The following is a 20,671-nucleotide window of genomic DNA, read 5'->3' as shown; positions in this document are numbered from 1 at the left end:
GCGCACGAATGAACTTGGACGATTAATGGTTATCCAATTTCAGGTAGCTCCCCAGTCCTGAAGATGATCTAAAATTATAATAGATCGAAACGTCGTCGACCCATCCAAGGAAATGCCCCCACCCCATTGTATATAAGCTCTGTGGACTATACCTTGTTGTTGTGTGACAATTCGTTCTGTTCCACTTTGTTCTCTCATGTCACGTTATGCACTTTGTCACTCAAGTCAGCACCTGAAACACCCTAGTACATGTTAAGATTTGAAAATAAATGATTGAAGATATGTTTCCCTACGCATTCAGCTCCCGAGCGTGATTTAATTATACGATTTATATATATATATAAATATATATATATATATATATATATATATATATATATATATATATATATATATATATATATATATATATATATATATATCTTTAGGACCTATCCAGTCCACCATTGAACCATTGTTTTCCTAAAATACGTCTCAACCCCAGGTTCACTTTACGGGGTACCCTTGTTTCCTAAAACTCCATCAGGTAGTGTGCTCAGCCGGAGGGTGGATTTGTGGACAATAGTGATTCCTCCTCCCGGGCGGGTGAGGTGGTCCTTCCGAGAGATCTTGCATACTTGCGGAATGGCGATGGCGATGTTGGGTCCCGAGGTGGTGTTGGTCTAGGTTTCAGTGAAGAATACTACATCCGGGGTGGTGCTGTCGAGGAGGTCCCAGATTTTGGTGGCGTGTTTGTGGAGTGACCGGACGTTGAGGAGGATGCATTGCAGGGTCTTCAGTTCTGTAGTGTTATTGTGGGTGGGTTTTGCTGGGTCCATGTTCCTGGCGGTGCTGCGGGTGTGCCAGCCCTGGTGACAGCTGAAGGGTCCGTGGGTGTCAGCTGGTTATGCTAGCTTGCAGTTGTTGGTGCGGCCTGGATTGAGTACTTGGAGTGCCACTGGGTTGTAGCATTGGTGGTGCAGAGGTCCAGGGTTCCTGGCGCTGGTTGCAGTAAGGTTGCGGACGGACACAGATGGGCTTGCCTTTGGCACGCCAGCGGCGCAGCTGCAGTGTGGCTGCTAATAAGTAGGGGTCAGGGAGGGCTGGACAGCTGGGAGGCGTGGAGGGGAGCTCGATCTGGTCGCTCTGAGGGGTAGGGGCTGCGGGGGCAGCAGCAGCAGGAAAAACAGGGAGAAATGCAGGCAATAGAAGAGGAAAAAAGGTAAAAGTGGTGAAAAAGATAAGGAAAAAAGATATAAAGAGTACAAAGTGAGAGCTAAAGAGTCTGAAAGGGTGAGAAAAGCTTAAGGGCCAACAACAGACCAGAAAGGGGCAGAAGAGGAGCGAGAGAGAGGAGTCAGAAGGTCAAACGGAGCAGAAAGCAGCAGAAAAGTGCTAAAGAGGGTGAAAGGGTGAGAAAAGCTGAAAGGGTGAAAAGCACAGCAGAAAGGGGCAGGTGCAGAGCGAGAGAGAGGAGTAAAAGGTCCACTGGACCACCAAAAGTGAGGCGCAGGTATAACCTGTGAGTGGAGGAGGGCCTCGAACAGCAACACTACGGGAGAGGCCTTACTTAATGGTGGTACTCCTAGGGTGGGAGAAAAGTTTCACTGACAGTGAGTAAGTGGCCTTGTAACCTTCCAGTAACCTTCAAACGTAGTTTTTAGTGACTCTGCGGATCCGAACTGATAAGAAGGAATACCAATTACCAAATGACAGGTTCCAAATAACACTTAGACTTTTAGCAAGTTACAATTAATTGGAAATGTTCCTCTAATATTTTGTATAAAGCTTGGTGGCTTAATGTTTGTCATTATCATAGTTTAGATACAGCTTTTGCTACTGTGGGGGCCTATTACGATGTCAGGTGGAAGGTCGTCCAGCTCCTTGGTGGCGGTCTGCCTGACATCTTCTTCGGCAGTCTGATTGCCACATTTTGACACGTGCAATCGGAGTTAGCAGGCGGAGGGACCGACCCACGCTTTCCGATGGGCTCAAGACAGACAGTAATACCTTCAATAGGGGTGGCGCCATCTCGGGCACTGCCGTAGGGATTACAATGTCCCTTTGCCTCTGTTTCTATGGGGGTCGACCGCCATTGAAAGGCAGACAGAAAGGGACTTTGGAGTCCGCTAGCAGGGCCCCTGTCCCCGCTGGACTCCGCTAGGGGCCTTAGTGGGCACCGAGGAGCTCCCCGAAACATCCATGCATTTTGTGCTGGAACTGCATGGTGCCTGCAACACCGCGCATGGATGTTTCAAAAGTGTATATTTACTATTGTGGCTTGTGCTGCTGACCGCAGCACAAACCACATTAGGAAAAATACACGTTCCGGCTGCCGTGAATGCGATGGCATTCTTATCAGGGAAGCGGAACCTCCAAATCCTTTTCGGGAAGTCCATTTCTGAAACAATGCCAGTCGGACGCTTGTCCGACCGGCATAGTAATGATTCCCTTTCTATCTACCAAATGTTAATGAAGATTTGTATTGTTTGCCACTAATTAATTTCCTAACTAATATTGTTAAAAACCAAACAAACTTTCATGCCACCATAAATTGTTACAATCTCTGCATACTCTTAGTTCTACTTCATTTTATCAACCATTCAACTCAAATTTCTGTATTTTTTATTGCATATTTATTGCTATTACTCAGTCTTCAGTAATGACTTTGTCATTACCCCTTTCCTTCATTTCCCATACAAATTACAAAAACAGCTTTGATTTTTTTTGACATAGTACAATAATCTCGTTGTTTAAATCTATGCATTTATTGTTATCGTAATCCACTTTTATGATTGATGATTTTAATAAAGCTGATTACACTCATAAAGTAAAGTATCATGTATCCGACTTTTACAGTGTTTATGCACATTGCTATGTAATTTAGGCTACGTACATAAGAGTAGTAATTACGTATCATAAATGTCAAACATTTTTGAAAGTGGAAAGCTGTAGCGGTTATATTGGGTAGTCACATAGCATATGAATATTAGGCTCCCAGGCTTAAACAATGGGCTTGCATCTTTGAACAAGGGGTAATTACTAGTGTTAGGCGTAGTCTTATCCTTCCTTATGGCTAAACTGACCATTCGATGATTCTGGCACTGATCTGTAAATTGCAGTCAGGTGATTTAATTTTAGAGCTGAAAGAGGCAATCCAAGCCAAAACTAACCCATGGCATAGTGAGCGTAGCGGGGCTACGTGGAGGTCCACGGAGTTGCAAACAAACTCCGTGGAATTCCGCTAAGCCACCTGCCTCCGTACAGGTAAGTGGTTTTAATTTACTTTTAAGTAATGTGGAATTACTTGTTAATATGGGCAGGTGGAAGGGGGGGGGGGGGCTGGCCAACTCCACTCTGCTGCTGAGGAGTGTGCAGAGATTTGCCTTCTCCCCGTTCAAATCGGAGGAGGCAAACCTCTGCACACTCAGCTGGCGGAGCGGAGGTCTCTGCCCAGGCTTAGCCAAAGAAGCTTAGCCTTCATTTGAAAAAAGGGCTGTTGTATGTATTGTTTGGGCAGATTTTTCCAAAGTGCTCAATAGAGGAAAGCTCTTTTTCGTCAGGTTCGCTTGCTGCACTCACACAGTGCAATGTGGAGCCGTTTTTGTTTCCAGTTGGGCTGTCTCCTTTCCCCAAAATAGGTTGGTAGATATGTTAACATTCGAGGATTGTAAGACTGTGGCCAGGGACAGAGTTATACCAGCAGTAGTACCATGTGTTCCAGCTTGAATGCCCACCCGAAATGCTCACTGCAATGTGGAATCATCTTAAGGAAATCCAGAAAAAACATTTTAACGTCGTGAACAGTGTAATAACAATTTGCCAACTATTTAGTAAGAGCCAAGAAGATCTGTCTAAACATGTAACAGTGGGTATCTGTTAGACTCTAGAAGGTTTTTGGAGGCCAGGGTCCTGGGATGTTGTGTTAAGGCTTAATATGATCACAAGATGACAGGTTTAGGTACACCACTATGCACAGAACAGAAGGAGAATGCCAAGGTGTGACACATACACCTAAGTCACACCTACTAATACCCCTGCAGCCTAATCCACATCAACACCATGTCCAGAATATGGCACATAGTTGTATCCAAAATGTGATGATGGTTTCAGAGGAGCACGGTTTTGCACAAGTGGAATAAAGGGAACCATGAAGCCATCTGGTTCTTGCTCCTGTGGGCACTCCTCCACTGGGTAATCATCAGGCGTGGCGTTGTTATTTTGAATCCATTTTTCAAAAATCCTGGAAGACAAGAATTTGTACATCACATCAAGACTTAAAACGATACGTAACAATAGTTTTGCCTGCCTGTATTTCATAAATGTCATAGCCTTTAGGTGAGGGAAGATCAGTTGCCTGCATTAATTGACCAAATAAGTACATGAGAATAATCACAATTTTCTGCACACATCAATTTCGGGTGCGTTACCGTCACTTCCCAAGACTACTCTGTAAATTCATTTACTCCTGCCCTTAACAGTTATACATCTCTAGCTGTTTGTTGGGTAGAAATGGGTAAATGAGAAATGTTTGATGACTCACCGGTAACATAATGCATCAAACAAGTGTAACAAAAGTACCCATATATTCATAAGTAGATTAAGAAATGCACCATCAACAACAGGACACAAAGAAAGGCAAAGAAGTTGATACCCAGTGGTCACTCACACGGTTACCCACATCACCTGGAAAATTGAGTGGAGACAAATATTATCACTTTGCAGAACACCTTAAGCATGTTTGTGCATCTACACACACATGCATGCACACGCATGGTGCAGCCCAAAGTGACCTTCTGTGGTGGAGAATAATTTAAGCATCTCATACATTATTACTTTGTTATAGACCACGTAAAATCCAAGACCAGGCCCATAAAACCAGTTCTTATGGTTTATGACGCGAAAGCCTTGGGCGCAACCCTCTATGGGGCCGAAGTCTGGGGCTTTGAGAGTCTTACCACCATTCAAAAATCTGAGAACAAGTTCTTGAGAGGGATAACTAGTCTTCCCCAAAGTACCCCATTAATACCGCTTGCCCTTGATTTAGGTAGAAGATCGCTCAAGGACCGTGCCCGACTGAGGCCAATCCTTTATTGGAGACGGCTTTGGACAACCGTGGAAATAAGGCACTACGCTGAGGGGTTCCTAGCATTAGCCAAATCAGATGTTTTTCGTAAAATTAAATGGCTAAAAACGCTCAGGGACGTCCTTGCTGAACTTGGGCTCTCCAAACTATGGGAAAACCCCCTTGGGGAAGTATTCCCTAGTAAATCCAATATTAAAGAAATATATTGGGATCACATTGACCAGATACTATGGAGGAGCGTAACCTCGGAATCCATGGGGGGTAGATTTCTGGAAATTAAACAAAGACCATCCCTAGAAAAGTATTGGGACAGTATAACTGTCCCATTAGACAGGAAACTATTTTTCCAGTTAAGGGCAGGCTCTCTCCCCCTGAGGTGCTTGACGTCCGGCTGGAGATCTAGTAGTGGTTTGTGCTGCCCGTCATGTGGGGCCCACAATGAAAACATTGTACATTTCCTGTTTTTATGTGAGTCCTATGCAATTCCAAGAAAATCATGGTTGGCTCCAGTATGTAGGAATCTTGGTGTCCGAAGTGGTGTGGAGGGGTTGAGAATTATCTGTTCCTCCACTGAAATGTCCATCGTAGTTGGAACAGCTAAATATCTGGGGTGGGCATGGTCCATAAGGAGGAGGGCTCTACTCCCCAATGTGTTTTGAACTTTACATTTTTATATTTTCCTTGTCTGACTAATTCTTGCAAATATCTACTGGGAGATATATATGAATTTTAAATCACAAAATGCGGCTAATATGTATGGTATGAGTTTTTATTTGTGTAAACTTTGGGAATGGTCCGTAACGCGGAGGTCCCTATACCTCAACATGCATTTAGTTTTCGCATAGTATGAAAAAGCTTATTTTATTCCAATTGGTAACAATTTTTAATGCTTATGTATTATGTATTTCTAATTATAAATTTATTGTAACAGAATGTTTGATGTTTTAAAATGTACGAATTTATATGCCAGTGCTTTTATGAGTGTATAACTCGAATAAAGCTTTTTCAATTCAATTCGACCACTCTCTGAGTGCGACAGGTGTACTGACAAATAGTCCCCATGATCATTGGGCCACACGAATCAAGTTGTTCCTCATGGTGAGACCTTAAAATAAAATCTGAGTTTGCCTGTATCCCTGCCTAGAAGGGACTTGTTATGATCAGGCAGGACAGTTGCTATTGAAACTGGACCAAGGATGATTTTCATATGGTTGGCATGTGTCTAGATTTGCATAGTGTGCACAATCTATATACAGGAATGCAGCCTCCAGGGATAATAGTTGTTACTCATAAATTGATCTTTATAGCCCATGGTTCTACCATTGTTTTCCTAAACGTGTGTTGTCAAGCTGCTAGCTCTCCCTTTGAAGTGTTCACAGATGGTCCTATGTATACAAATGGGAATAAAATATTAAGCAACCCCACTTTCTCCATCTAGTCCTCTGTTAAACGTTGTGAGAGTACAGAAGCGAGAATGAGTTTTTATGCAGGGAAGAGGGGACGATGCTAGCAGCTAAGCTCTAGATACTAATTGGATGTAAGAGTTTTTCATGGATTTGATTGCGAAGAAGCTAACAGACTACTGTCTGATTAATCCAAATGAATGTAGAATTGAACTTCTTCAAGCTGCATTGATTCCTCTTATTCCAAGAGAACGTTTTCATTTTACCAACAACATGTCCAGTCCTGCCTTCTATTTTCCTTGCTTGTGGAATTGATATTACTGAACAACACCCTTTATTGCTTGTGGAGCCCTTCAAGGGTATAGGAACATGAAAGTCAACATGTATGTCAATTAGAAGCTCCTTGTAACGTTTCTCATATTAGGTCCCCCATCACCCCTTGGAGAAGTCACAATCATGTCTGTGACTGCTCCATTTAGGCATAGGGCTCATTATGCAGCTGTAGAACAGGCAAGGCTCTCTGTGGTAGACCAGATCAAGTGACACCTAATCCTGCATTGAAGGACCCCAAGTCCAATGAGCAGGAGCCGACAGAGAAAGGTGTAAGATTATCACAGGTAGCGGTTATAGTCAATGGGAAAAAACGTTGTCTATTGCAGAGGGAAACATCCGTGTGAATTCTTTCCCCGTGCTCATTTAGATAACAGCAAACTTTTAGGTGGCACATTGTGGAGCACACAATCATTATCTAAGCCAAAACAGACGTGAGAAATGATAACTAGTGCTAAAACTAAAATTAGCAATAGTAACAATAACTGCTACTATACCATTACACCAACCAAGTAGTGGGGTGGAAGCCTCATAGTGTGATAGGTAAACGAGTCAGGGGGGTCCTAAATAAAAAAACCTGGAGCAATCACGGGCACAGGGGTGTATTTAGGGACCAGTAAAGGGGAAGGCAGAGGCAGGGACAAAGGGAGTTTTGAGAATCCGAAGTAGTCACATAACACCCTCTGAGAACTTACTTTTTGGAATATAAAATTGAATGCCGATAAGTCTGAGATATTCTCTACTGTTTTTCCTGGCCAAATTAGAATTAATATAATATCAGGTAGCTTTGCTCAACTGTAAGCCAGTGCTTTTTACTCAGATATATGAATGTTTGTATGGTATTCCTACAGCGCAAACTAAGTCAAAAGAAAGTGGTGCACTTCACAGGGTCAAAGACGAGCATAAAGTAAATGAGCTATGGGAAATGTAGCTGGACAGAGTTGAGTCATCAACTTCTTCCTAAATTGGAGAAGCTTTGGTGGGGGTCCTGATCAATACTAGGATCTTGTTCCATATCCTACGTGCAGGGAGGGGCGTAGCTTAGTCAATAACATTAGAGGGGGTTGGGGGGGGGGGGTATGCGATGCACCAACAAGCAATGCAGTTTACCCAACTAATAAGGACCTGTGCTGGAATGGGGCATGGACTGCAGCGAGCGTAGTTAGAGAAAATATACCCTAAGCAACAATGAGCAAAAAAGCCCAGTTAAAAATAAACAAGTGCTAGATCATACAATAAGCAAGCACATGACATTGTGTAATGTTTACAAAGTGGCTCAATGCAATCTCACCTTAATGTGGCATATAATAGTATGAAAGGCATTGCTTGTGTGCTATGTTGAGTGCTTGGCTTGAGTCATTTAACGGTGCATGTTTTTTAAATTGGGGTCTTTAAAGTAGCTCTAGTATAAAAATGGCCCAGTGCAAGGTCACAGTCAAGCGACTGTTCGGGACATATATGGGATTCAGAGGTGGACTGACTCAAACTGAAAGAAGCAAATGAATAGCACCTACTTCTCACTCCTTTACCCTACCACCACATCCTCCTCTAGAGAAGAGAACTAGGCCTCCAGCTCTATCTGCTTTTAACAACAGTTGTATTTGCAGAGAGGACAGTGTACTGTTCTCCTGCCAGAACTATTTATGGCAAACAACATCCAAGATCACAGTTTGGTGATGGTCCGTCAGTCATCATAGGGATATAGTAAAATAGTGGATGATAGTAGGTTATGGGGGATGCTGCTGTCCATTCCAAAACAGTAAGGTAGAGCAGGGAGTACAGGGGAATCTACTCTAATAGTAGGCCAGGCTAAGGGGGCAAAGGAGGAGCAGCAAGAACAGATTAGTACCAACACAAGCCCAGCAGCAGTCAAGGCCTGGGGTGGGGCGAGCTTGGGGAGACTAGGCTAATCAGCAGGAGCAAACTAGGATAGGTGGTCTGGAAAAGCTTTCAGAGGCTAAATGAGAATTAACAGTTATCAATTCTGCTTCTTGAAAACCGAGATATAACAGGAGAAGAAGCTGTTAAATACCTAGCCACATGTAATAACACAAGGCATCCAAAACTCTCAAGATGATATGGAAAGGTTTACTACCACTGCAATGTGCAAAAAAGTCATAGGCTGTTAAAGGTTTCTTGCAAAACTTTCCAGTACTTTCAAGGAGTACAGCCCTGTCCAGATTCACTTGTTTGGTAGTAAAATGGTGCAATTTTCAGCAGAGTCTAAAACGTAATAGGTGATAGAGAGAGTGCATTAAATGCAATGTCAGGTGGTATATCATTTACCTTAGCATCTAGCTACATGTATACAATTTGCGTTCTTCCCTTCCCTTTCCAATTTAATTCTCAATCATATGATGTAAATAAGAATCTTCTTGAAAGGGATATGGGTGCATTAAAGAGATGCACAGTGTTCCAATTTCCAGCAGTAATATGGAGCAGGCATATACATGAGAACGGCTACATTAATCTTACATGTTATCAATTCGAACAGCACTGATGCAATCATTTTGTCCCCAAATATCAGCTTTTCAGTTTATGAACATTCACATCTTTTTCTATCGCAAGCAATATTTTCATTTTGGTAAAATAAACTCAAATAGCTTCTCATTTTCAACAAAATGTTCTCATTTTAATTTAAAAAATAATTGTCCTAAAATATCAGCTTTTTATCTTTTTTAACTACATGTTTATGGCTCAACATCAACAGAAAGTTCATCTCTCCATTACCAGGTCACCAATCCAAACTCTGGAGGAAACCCTAGCTGCAGTTTGTCTTTTTTTAACAATACATTTGTTTGAACATTTTGGCCTAAATAGTGTCTTGAAGAGCAGGGAAGATTGGCTGTGCTCTTTGGGGAAATTCTTGCAGTAAATTGGGTTACTGGTCGAGGGGGGTGAAACTCTACTCAAGCAGCAACCACAGTTTTTCTCAGGGTGAAAAACAAGCAAACTCCAAAATAACCTGTGCTCCACCCTCTGGGCTTAGCGCAAAAGCACTCAGGCTTAACTTGGAGGCAATGTGTAAATTATTTATGCAGTACTTCAAACAGTAATGAAGTGAAAACATAACACAAGAAAGATTCCACACCATTTTAAAAAAACGAGAACTATTTAATAAATTATTTGAGACCAATCAGAAGAACCATAGGTGTGCGGTTTTACAGTTTTAGGTCAAAATAGCACCAAAAGGCACAAAGTGCTACTCTTGGCCTTCTGGTCGTGAAAGACCAAGTGAAAGTCAGAAGTTCAGACCGACCATGATGAAGCATGGGCAGGATACAGGGACCAGGTTAGTCCCACTGAAAGAGTTAGCTTCAAAAGTCTAGAATGAAGATCCAGTTTGCAGTGGAGGGGGCAGCAAGGGGCATGAATGGCATCACAGATGGTCACTGCTGTAGTGCAAAGGGTAGGTTAGACATTGTTAACTGTCATCGCTGTAACATGAACATCCTGTTCAGGCGCTGCAAGTAGTCATTGCTGGAGGTTCGTGTTGGAAATCACCGTGGACAGTCCTCCTTTTCTTTGAGAAGGAGTTCCACTGGTGCCACACCAAGGGTCCAGTATCTGAGGGGCACCTCAGATACTGGACTCTCAAGTATCTGATCCAATCCAGCAGAGGCCATCAGGGCTCAGGTTGGTCCAGTTGCAGGTACATGTAGCAGGTCAGCTGGGCAGATACAGGGAGGCCTATTGAGTGTATTATGTCTCTGTAGCTCAGAACAGGAGGCCAGTCAGCTGACCCTTTGAGTCACTTCAACCTGGGATAAAGGGTGCAGGTCCAGTCTTCCTTCATAAGCAGAGCAGGCCTCAAGCGCCAGTGCAGCAGAGTGCCCTTCTTCTGTAGTATTCACAGGTACAGAAGAGTTGGGTAATGGTCCAATATTTATTCCTGGTACCAGCTTTGAATTAAGATAGGTCTCTAGATACTTCCACCCCCAGAGGTGCTTGGAACTTTCTGCTTCCTATTCCTGTCTCAGCTTCTATGTGGGCACAAAAGACGAGTGTCAAATCCTTTATGATTGTGATGAGGCAGAGGCTTTGTGAAATGAAAGTGTTGTAGGTGACAGCTCTGCGCCCTATCAACTCAGAGATGGTCCATTCTGCCAACACCTATTCCCCTATGTCTCACTGTTTCGAAGCAATAAAAAAGGCTGATTGCCAGCTACACTTAGACATGTAACCAAAATAGTAGGCAGGACAAGGAAATGCCAACTTTTTAAAAGTGGCATTTTTAGGATTGTGACCTAATCAACTTTAGGATTAAAGAGAGTTTTTTAAAATTACACTTCTTTAGACACTAAACTTGGCATTCATATCTGCTCCCAATTTAAAGTTAACACTCAACCCAATGCCAGTCTGTGGAAGAGGTAGGCCTCACAGTAGTGAATAATGAATTTCATGCATTTTAACAAGCAGGTGAGCTTATTAATATTCTGGTCTCAGCCAAGTATCTCAGTACATGATTCTTAACTAGTATCATGGGGCTTAGGCCCATCGATAACCGCTGTAATTCACTTAGCGAGAACATACTCCGATAATTCCCTTGTATGACTGACGCTTCCCCCCCCAGGATAAGGCACGCCACACAGTGCCTGGAGACTATCACCTCTCACGCTACTCGACACAGCATTTCATACCGAAATAGGAGAGGAAATCACAGACTTTTTCAGAGAAACAAGGGGTCCGTGGACAGCGTTGAAGTGGTCTGGGAGACCTTTAAGGCCACAATCCGCTGAATTTGCATCTAAAAAAATTCTGGAATCCTACGTGATATCCAAAGAACACTGAAGAAGCTAGAGGCAGAGCTCAAGCGACTGGAGACTTTGCTCTCTATAGGTCCAGACGGGAAGACCCAACGTGAGTTTCGTGAGAAACTTTTGGACTACACGGACACTGCTGATTGCGTGACTAAATTTAGAGTTAAATACTGGGTGGCTCTTAAATACGGAGAGGGTGAATGCCCCAGCAGGGCACTAGCAGAGACTATAAGGAAACCTTGCTTCTCTAACTATGACTTAGAAACTGTGAGCCCTGAGGGAGTACGGCACAGAAAGACTACAGAAATTTTAGATATATTCACCGCCCACTATTATGGGCTGTAGTGTATACCTCCGGCAGGCGAGATCCTCTCGACTTGGATGCCTACCTGGAGGATGTGGCCTTAGGGCGGCTAGGCGACTCGCAGAGAGAATTCTTATGTGCCCCCTTTGAACTTGATGAGATATGGGAAGCCATTATGCATTTGAAGTCTGGCAAAGCCCCTGGCCTAGACAGGCTCCCTATCGACTTCTACAAAGCATACATTGATCAGTTAACCCCCATCCTTAGAGTGGTGTATCAAGATACCCTCGAGTATGGAACGCTCCCAGCCTTCCATGAGAGAGGCACTTAAATCCTCCCTACAAAAACCTGGGAACCCAGTGAATGAATGAGATTCCTATAGACCATTGTCCCTCATCAACAACAATGCTCAAATTCTTGCTAAGGCGCTAGCAAATCGGTTGAACTTATTGATGGAGAAACTTGTCCTTCCCGATCAGCCTGGGTTTATCCTAGGAGGTGCGACCACACACAACCTGCGTACCTTCTTTTCCCTGTTATATAATGTATATCCCAACCTCGCGTTGGTGGCGGTCTTCTTAGATGCCACTAAAGCATTTGATTCCATTGAGTGGAACTATTTACTGGGTGTACTACGTCGAATGGGCTTTCCTCCACTGTTTTTCTCTTGGATAGGTTTATTTTACCGACTCCCAACAGCTAAAGTCCTAATTAATGGGCGGATGTCTCTGGCTTTCCCATTCACTAGGGGAACTAGGCAGGGTTTCCCACTTTCCCCCCTGTTTTTGCCCTTGGCAGCCAGGCTGTGGCAGCATCACCAGGATAAAGTGTTGCGCTGTCATTTGCGCCAGATACTTATATCACTCTACGCAGATGACATTACCCTTCACATTACAGCCCGCAGCAAAACCTTAACCCGCTGCTGCGAGAATTCATCATCTTTGGGAAGTTATCAGGGATTCACATAAATTGGGGGAAGTCACAAATATTTCCAATTACCACTGTGGCCATACAATTTCCCCCAGACATGAGGTATTTGGGTATACGCATATCAAGGGATAGGCAGGAGCTACTGCGCCTCAACTCTGGCAAAGCACTAGACCACATCACAACCTGTGTTACGCAATGGATCACACTTCCACTTTCTATGGCAGGGCGCACCTCATTAATTAAAATGGTCATTCTCCCACAGTTGCTGTACTTGTTCCTGAATGTCCCATATCACCCTGGTGGGCACTTCTTCAAAGCACTACACTCAGAGATGATCAGAATAATATGGGGGCGGGGGGGGGAGTCACAAATGCAGTGGACTATACTTACCAGACCATACTCTGCAGGCGTCTTTGATGTCCCTAGCATTGAACTATACTACACGTGCGTTCAGGCGCACTACGCTTTCTACTGGTTCCACCCACCTTATTATATGCCTCAGGTAGCAGCGGAGCAGTGGCTGGCTGACCCAGTCCCGTTAGAGGGCATAATATGCCCAACACCTTAGCCTCGGGACAAGGAACCTACATCGATAATGTGTATGGATGATGCCTGGAGGAGCATTCTGACCCGGTTAAAAGCTCCAATGCTTTATTCACCACTACTTCCATTACTGTATCACCCCCAGATGCAAATACTCCAGGAGACAAAGTTTCGTAAGCTCATGGAACAGACAAAAATCACAACCTGGGAAGACTTATACCATAGTGGGACGTTCTGTTCCCTAGAGCAAATATTCATTGAGATTATTTAACTCCACTAGACGTATTCCTCTATGTCAGGCTCCGACAGGGACTATGACACAATACCCCAGCATTCCCACTGGAGCCACCTACATTAGCCCCCCTGCATTTGATATTACAATTTACCTCTCCAGGGCATGCTGTCTCTCTACCCTATCACACAGAACACACTCAACAGGAAACAACCCCTTACCCTGCCCGCACACACAGGGAACTAGAACCAGGCCATGAGCTCTCAGACAAACAGTGGACATATTGCTGTCTACGGACCGAACAAATTTCTGTGAGTAGCAGACTCAGAATTACGCACTTCAATTTTTTACATTGCTTACACTATAGGTGCGACTACCTCCCAGTCATGACTTTGTGTATTTGGCATGGATGGGTGCGCTCGTCAATGTCATCAGACTGCTTTGAAGCGCACATTTGGTGTCCTCCTTGCATACTCCAGTTTGAGCAAGTTCAGGGAGCCCTTGGCTTCTGCTCTGGTGTAGAACTGGATAAAGGACATGTACGTATCCTCCCCTCTGTCCAGACCCTCCTCTGGGAGGGCCCCTGAATTGTTACAACCCTTTCCCTAGGGTGCTTAAGGTCATACCTGTGGGTGGCTCTTCAGATTCTTTGTGGGACATGATTCAATACTGAAACCACGTCTCTCTTTGGCCGTCTGCGCACCTGGACTTCACTGGACTTTGCCTGGAACAAAGACTTCACCACGTAGTACTCCTGCTGCTCCTTGTCCTGCTGTTCTGCAAGTCTTCTTCATAAACTATGCTTGCACTTCTTCTACAAACTTCACCAGACCTGTGGGCATCAACAACACCCAAAGTAATCTCTCTTGGACTGAAGGAGTCACTCCCCTTCATCTACAAGCCCTGCAACAAAGCTGACCAGTCTGCTGCTCCGGACACCCCATGTCCTTTGAAAGGTTCAGAAACAAGGGTGGTGGTTCTGCAACTCCCTCGAGGCCTGACCTGTCCTTTCTGCAATTTTGAAGCCAGTATCTCTCATCGGAACCTCTTAAACTGACCCCTGTGCACCACATTGACTTACCATTGCCAAGGCTTGTTGGCTCTGTACAGCAGAGATCTTCAGGCTAGAAGAAGGTCCAGCATCTCGTCGTGTCAAGTACATCCTCCCCACCACATCCTATGCACTGTGGGCCTTTTTTTATTGGCGAGCTGCTCCAGATCCTCTTGCAACTCCTTTGCCTTCAGCCCAGGGGTCCTCTTGAGGGTCTTCCTATGGTCCAGTGGGCTGCCCTATTTGCTCAAGCCTGCTCCTAGTCTCCTGCTTGTGGTGAGTCCCTTGGACCTTGCTGGTCCCAACGTTGCTCCTTCTTCACTTTCCAGATTGGTTGCCATTGCCAAGTCTTATTGGTACTCCCGCTAACCACCGACCCTCTGGTTCTAGGCATCCTACGTGGGACAGCTCATGCCTCACTCTTTGTTCTCTGACAAAGGTTTATCAAGCGCATCCTTGATAGCTCTGTCCCCTACCTTGCTAAATGAACCACATCCCCTCTTTAAAAAAGAACTACCCAACCTTTCCTCCCTACAAAAAACCTTTAAAAACCACTACATCGTTTTCACTCAAGGGAAACACAATAATTCTGGGACCTCTGTACATTCTCAGTAGCTTATTCTAGCATTGTAAGCCATGACAAGTGCGGCATTAGCAAAATTTGACCCCTTTCTTTTTTCAGCACCACCCCAATCGTTGATGCAATCAAATTCGGTATAAGTAATTGCGCAAATGGCCCTGCCATTCTGCCCTCCTGAACTTTTTTAGTCAAATGATCCCTCACCACTTGCTTATATTCCGAATGTTCTGCCAATCTTGTGATTTTGGGGCACCTGTACCCCAAATGAAACTCTGTCCTAAAACTGTGGCTAAACAACTTTGCATCATGTCTGTCATGATATTACATCAAGAAATTGTCAAGCCGGTCAGCCTTAACTGGCGTATGAGATTTTGCCCTTTTCCCATGCACCCCCTGTCAAATCAGGTTTACAGTCGCTTGATTGCCCTGTTGTCCATTGTAGGCCCCTTGGTAATGATTCCATTGTCCTGCCTGTACATCCTGTACATTTCCTCCTGCCCAATGAGAATATATTTTAGAACACTTTGAACATTCATGCCGGGACTTACAGTAGTGTGATAGGGGTGTGGTAAACCCAACTTGATGCAGTTTGATGCTGCTGTTCCCAGCCTGGTGGTGGGCCTCATTGGCCAGCCTAGGTTGTTGCACTACCGGGGCTACCCCAGACCTTTGTGTGTCAGAGTTGTCGCCGTCCCAAATTTCTATCTGGCTAGCTGTCTAAGACCCTGCCATCTCTTCCCCCCAGGGTCTGTGAGCAGCATAACACTCTTCTGAGTCTGCATGTCTGCCTCAATACTGTTCCTGTAAAAGAAAAGTTAGATCCGGTGTATCATCGTTAAGGTCCCTTTCTCCCTGCTCATACCCCTAGTCTGGTACTCACTGCCAGCTCCCCTCCTTTGTCTGAACAATCGATCTGCCTTGCCCAGCTAGACCCCCCTACCACCACAGCGAAGTGTCTGCCCCTCCTTGCCAGTGCTACCTCTTCACCCATACAGTGTTGGGCATAGGTCTGAGGCAGGGGCCGCACCCCAACATTCTGCCCTTCCCCCTCCTCCAAATCTCCCTCCTCATCCCCAAGGCCTACCCGATCTCTTCAATCAAGGGTTGCCTCCACTAACACTGAGGCAGGTCCTGAATAACTGCCAAACTCTCTCCATGTTTTTTAGTTGTCTTCATCATGTTTGGATACCCCCACCCCTATCTGCATCCCAAAAGACCTGCACTGCTCTGGGGCCCTCTCCAACAACCCCCTGCTGATAGCAACACCCAAGCCCACTGATTGTCCCCTTTAACCCCATCTGCTTTCTGTGAAGGGGCATACTCCTGCTTCTTACTGGCTCCCACTCCCCGGTCTACTGCCCTATGGCAAGCAGCTCATGCTATTCCCCTTTTCCATCCTCGCACCTGCAAATGCCTTTTCTCCCTCCTCTGCAATAGACACTGCCTCCAGGGCTGTTACATCACTTGCTGTGCATGCGACCTTACCCTGTTCTGCCTGTCTAGCCTTGGCCTCGCCCCCCCTTTCCCACCCATAAGTTCTATGGTTGGGCAACGTGCTGGGTCTTTCCCATCACATGAGCCATGCACACCTTTTGGGTCACTCTCCTGACTACCAAGCCACGTAGACCCCTTACCTCCACTCTACTCTCCAGCATTCGGCCACAACATGGGGCAAGTAAGCAAGACTTGTTGCTGCCACACCTCTTGCTGCACGCCTCACTGGGTACACCATGACAATCACACCCTGGGTTGGACGATCCATGCAACCTGCCTCCACAAGCAGGCCCACGGCTTTCTGTACACGTAATTCCTACATTGCTATACACTACACACCTGCACAAAAATAGCTCCTAATTTAGTGTTGAAGGTCCTTGAGTCACCAACCAAAATAGGGACTGGCCATATAAAATGCACGTGTATATATAATAGGCAAGAAGCCCAATCGTGTCTAGCCCAAAAGTTGCCCAAATAGCCCAAATGTAGCCTGGGCTGCACCATTGTCCCAAACCTCCTCGGGGGCACGCTTCCCTATGGTTGGCTGCCCTCCAACCTTCATTGTGAGAGGCGGCTCCTCTGGTTGTAGTGCACACTGTCTCAGTGTAACAGGGGCCCAAAGGATCACAATTTCATTTTTGGATGTGTCTTGCCTTCAGGCATGTCTTTTCCTCACCTGCACAATATTGCTTTTGTGAGCACCCTGAACACCCCATTACACAATGAAGTGTTGATGGTACCCGACCAGCTGAGTCAAGATACTACTTGTAAATAAATGAGTGGGTATTCCATCCCAAAGAACCCCCCTTCCGAAGTGAAGCCCCTGCCTCCATGCATAGATGCAAAAGAACTGCATCGTTGTTTTTTTCATTGTTATACATATTAATCTGCAGTCTGATGGTGTCTAAAATGTATGTGAACTGAGAACTACCAGAGATGCAAGAGAAAGGGACAGGGAACATTGGACATGAGGGCTTTGCACATTATACGGCTGGTTTTATTGATGGTACAGAAAGAGAAGGCAATGGAATTCCAGGTGAACGGAGGTGATGTAACCATATTTCGTATCACTCTGGGGGAAATGAAGTGTGGGATGTAGGATGCCCTTAAAGTTTGCCAGTGTGGAATTTGAGAGGCCATGGTGCAGGGTGTTACCACCAATCAGATGCAATGACGTGAATGCTTGGTTAGCAATTCTAAAGTTGTGTGTTAGAATCCATAGTTTCACATCGTTTTTTAAAAAAAATAACCGATACCAGCCCATCATTTTTCTTTTGGTAATGTGTTCCTTGAGGGTGCAGGTAGCATCACCAGTAAATCCACATAACTTTGTACCCGGTGAAAGTTGGGGTTGGAAGCTCTCAAGGATTATGTCATTGAGCCAGGTTGGTGCTGTTTCCTATTGGTTGTTCTTGGCAAATAACTGGAATTCTCTCTTGGCTAGGTTGAGATTCAGGGAGGCAGTGGACATCAAGGTCTGGATGATGTGCAGGTAGTATTTGAGGTATTGGGTTCTGCCTCTGAGGATACCTTTAAGCAGAGTTTGTGTTATCTGCATTTCTGGGAAACTTAAATGCTGCTACTCGTGAGTGGAGCCATAGGCAGGCCCATGTATAGGCTGAAAATGACAGTGGACAATAGTAAACCCTGGTGGGACTCCGAAGGTGACCTGCAACTTTGGGGAACTGGAGGTGCCCATATGAACAAATTGGTGTTTGTTGGAAAGGTGGAAGGAGTACCAGCGAAGGGCATTGTAGGTGAATCCCATTTGTAACTCCTGAGTGTGTTTGAGGTTGTGATGTTCAGCTGTGGTGAAGTCAGCTTAGAAGTACAGCAATATCAGGAGGCAAGGATCCTCTCCATTAATGGTCAAGAGGGCATCATCCTCGGTGTGCAAGGTAGCAGTCTCCATGCTGCAGCATTATCTGAAGCCACATTGGTATTCGTACTGGATATGGTTATCATTGTGACACATATGATAGAACACTTAACCTTGAATATGACTCAGCATTAAAAATGAAGCCAGATCCTATCCCAAAATTGGTGGGGCAGAATATTCCCACCATTCTCAATGCCCATGATGTTCTGCTATCATTTTTATCAAATAAAATGCTGATTTTGGAAGCTAAACCAAAAGCTTGTTAGTGCGCGCTGCTTAGACTAACTATGGGTTTGGTGTCTGTTTTGATGTTTGTGTATATGGTCCTGATTTTTAAGTGCTTTGACAGTCTGGTAAATGGCCAGCATGAGGATCTAGGAGCAGTAGTTGCTTAGGTGTTCAAGGTACAGAGCATACAGAACTCAATGAAAAAGCAGTAGTAAAGCAGGCATGATTTCAGCTCTTAAGCAGCCCCTCACGAGCCTCTAGGCCCCTTCCACTAGTATGACACAGTCTCCTAAGTCTTGTTGAAGTAATGATCAAGGGCCAGATCTACAAAGCAGTTTTGGGTCGCAGATGGCCTAATTGACAGAATTGGGCCATTTGCAACCAGAAAAATGCTTTTTCAAATGTACAAAATGCGACTCTGTAACTTGTTACCAAATTGTATTTTAGAATTGGTATTTGGAAGGGGCGTGTTCAGGACGTCCCTTCCAAATACCAAATCGGTAGAGTATGCCTCACTGTTTTGCGACCGAATTCCAGTTGAGAAACCGTAAAACTTTATCACCAATATAAAACCAGTGGTAACCTATTCGCAAAGGAGAAGGGGTTCACAAGGGATCCCGTCCCTTTTGAGAATATAGAAAAAAACATTTTTTAAGAGCAGACAGTGGTCCCACGGACCACTTCAAGGTTTCTTTTTGTTTGTTTTAAAAGGATCCCATTTTCCCTTAAGGAAAACAGGCTGGATTTAAAAAAAAATGCAGATTGCTTTATTGAGAAGCAATCACCGACATGGTGGTCTGCTGACCTCAGCAGGCCACAATCCCTATGATGGATTTGATCCCTAATGGGTGGCAAACTGCTACCTACCTCATCAGTATGCATGAGGTAAGTAAATTTGCTACCCCCAAGGAATCCCTAAATGAAACTCGATGAGTTTCATACATTAGGAATATCAATTTCCTAATTGTGATTTAGAGAGAATCGCAATTGGGAAAATGTTATTCCTAATGTTTTTTAATCTGGCACCACATTCTAAGACAATTAACAAATATGAAATGTTGAAAAACTATTAAAAGGACATCTAGCCCTTATGTATCAGCCCTAAAAACCTTGCATTGAGAACTGAAACTCTGGAGGGCTGCTCTGGATGGAGTAACAGATTGGAAAAGCCAAAACCTTCTTAATTCAAAGAAGGTATGAAAAGATTGGAAAAACAACTCATATGAACTCCACTTCTTTGTGATATAGGTGCTTTTATAACGCTATCTTCCAATAACAATTCTTTAAAAATAGAATTACAAACGTTTAGGTAATGATTTAGAAGACCACACCCATTTCAGAAGGTGAGTAATCTGTGTCAGAGAAAACTATTTTGCCCTAATATATGAAGCTCTAATACATCCCTATAGTCTGCTGCTGAGGGCAATACCAGTTGTTAAAGAACCTGAACTTAAGTTATGGGCCCGAGCAGCAAACAAAGTTGTTTTGCTGCATCATGTGAAAGGGACAGCAGAACAGAATCATATCTATTAACATGTGACGCTGTATCTATCTTCATTTGAGTTGACATGTTTTAGACTGCCTTGTGCCATGCACAAAAACTTGCACTATAGTGAAAGGGTGTCATCGTGATATCTAGCATAGGTTTTGACCTGGACCCTTCCAATAAAATACACTATGCATAGACATAGTTTAACGCTTTTCCCATGTTGTATGTGTGCATTAATGTACAGCACACATGCAAAGTTTGATCATTGTTGTCAAAAGAAAACCTGTTTTCCTGCCATGAAGGCCGTACTTGTTTAGTGTAAAGCTCTGCCTATCTTTTTTGCTGCTAGAGCTTTGTATCAAAAACCATGGGTGGTTGCATGG

The 20,671-nt window shown here is 44.4% G+C and overlaps 1 protein-coding gene across 1 annotated transcript in view; it reads right to left on the bottom strand.

Annotated features, from left to right (window-relative positions):
- Positions 1 to 2,727: 2,727 nt before the first annotated feature.
- The window catches only part of LOC147665999 (tyrosinase-like), a 259,243-nt gene continuing 241,299 nt past the window's right edge, over positions 2,728 to 20,671 (bottom strand). Inside the window, exon 5 of the mRNA XM_086949337.1 lies at positions 2,728 to 4,222. Within this exon, the coding sequence (XP_086805463.1) occupies positions 4,024 to 4,222 (199 nt within the window). The 3' untranslated portion in view covers positions 2,728 to 4,023. The remainder of the gene's footprint in view (positions 4,223 to 20,671) is intronic.

Source organism: Lissotriton vulgaris, unplaced genomic scaffold (genome assembly GCF_964263255.1).
Source record: "Lissotriton vulgaris unplaced genomic scaffold, aLisVul1.2 SCAFFOLD_1002, whole genome shotgun sequence".
Taxonomy (NCBI): Eukaryota; Metazoa; Chordata; class Amphibia; order Caudata; family Salamandridae; genus Lissotriton; species Lissotriton vulgaris.
This window is presented reverse-complemented; position numbering and strand designations above follow the sequence as displayed.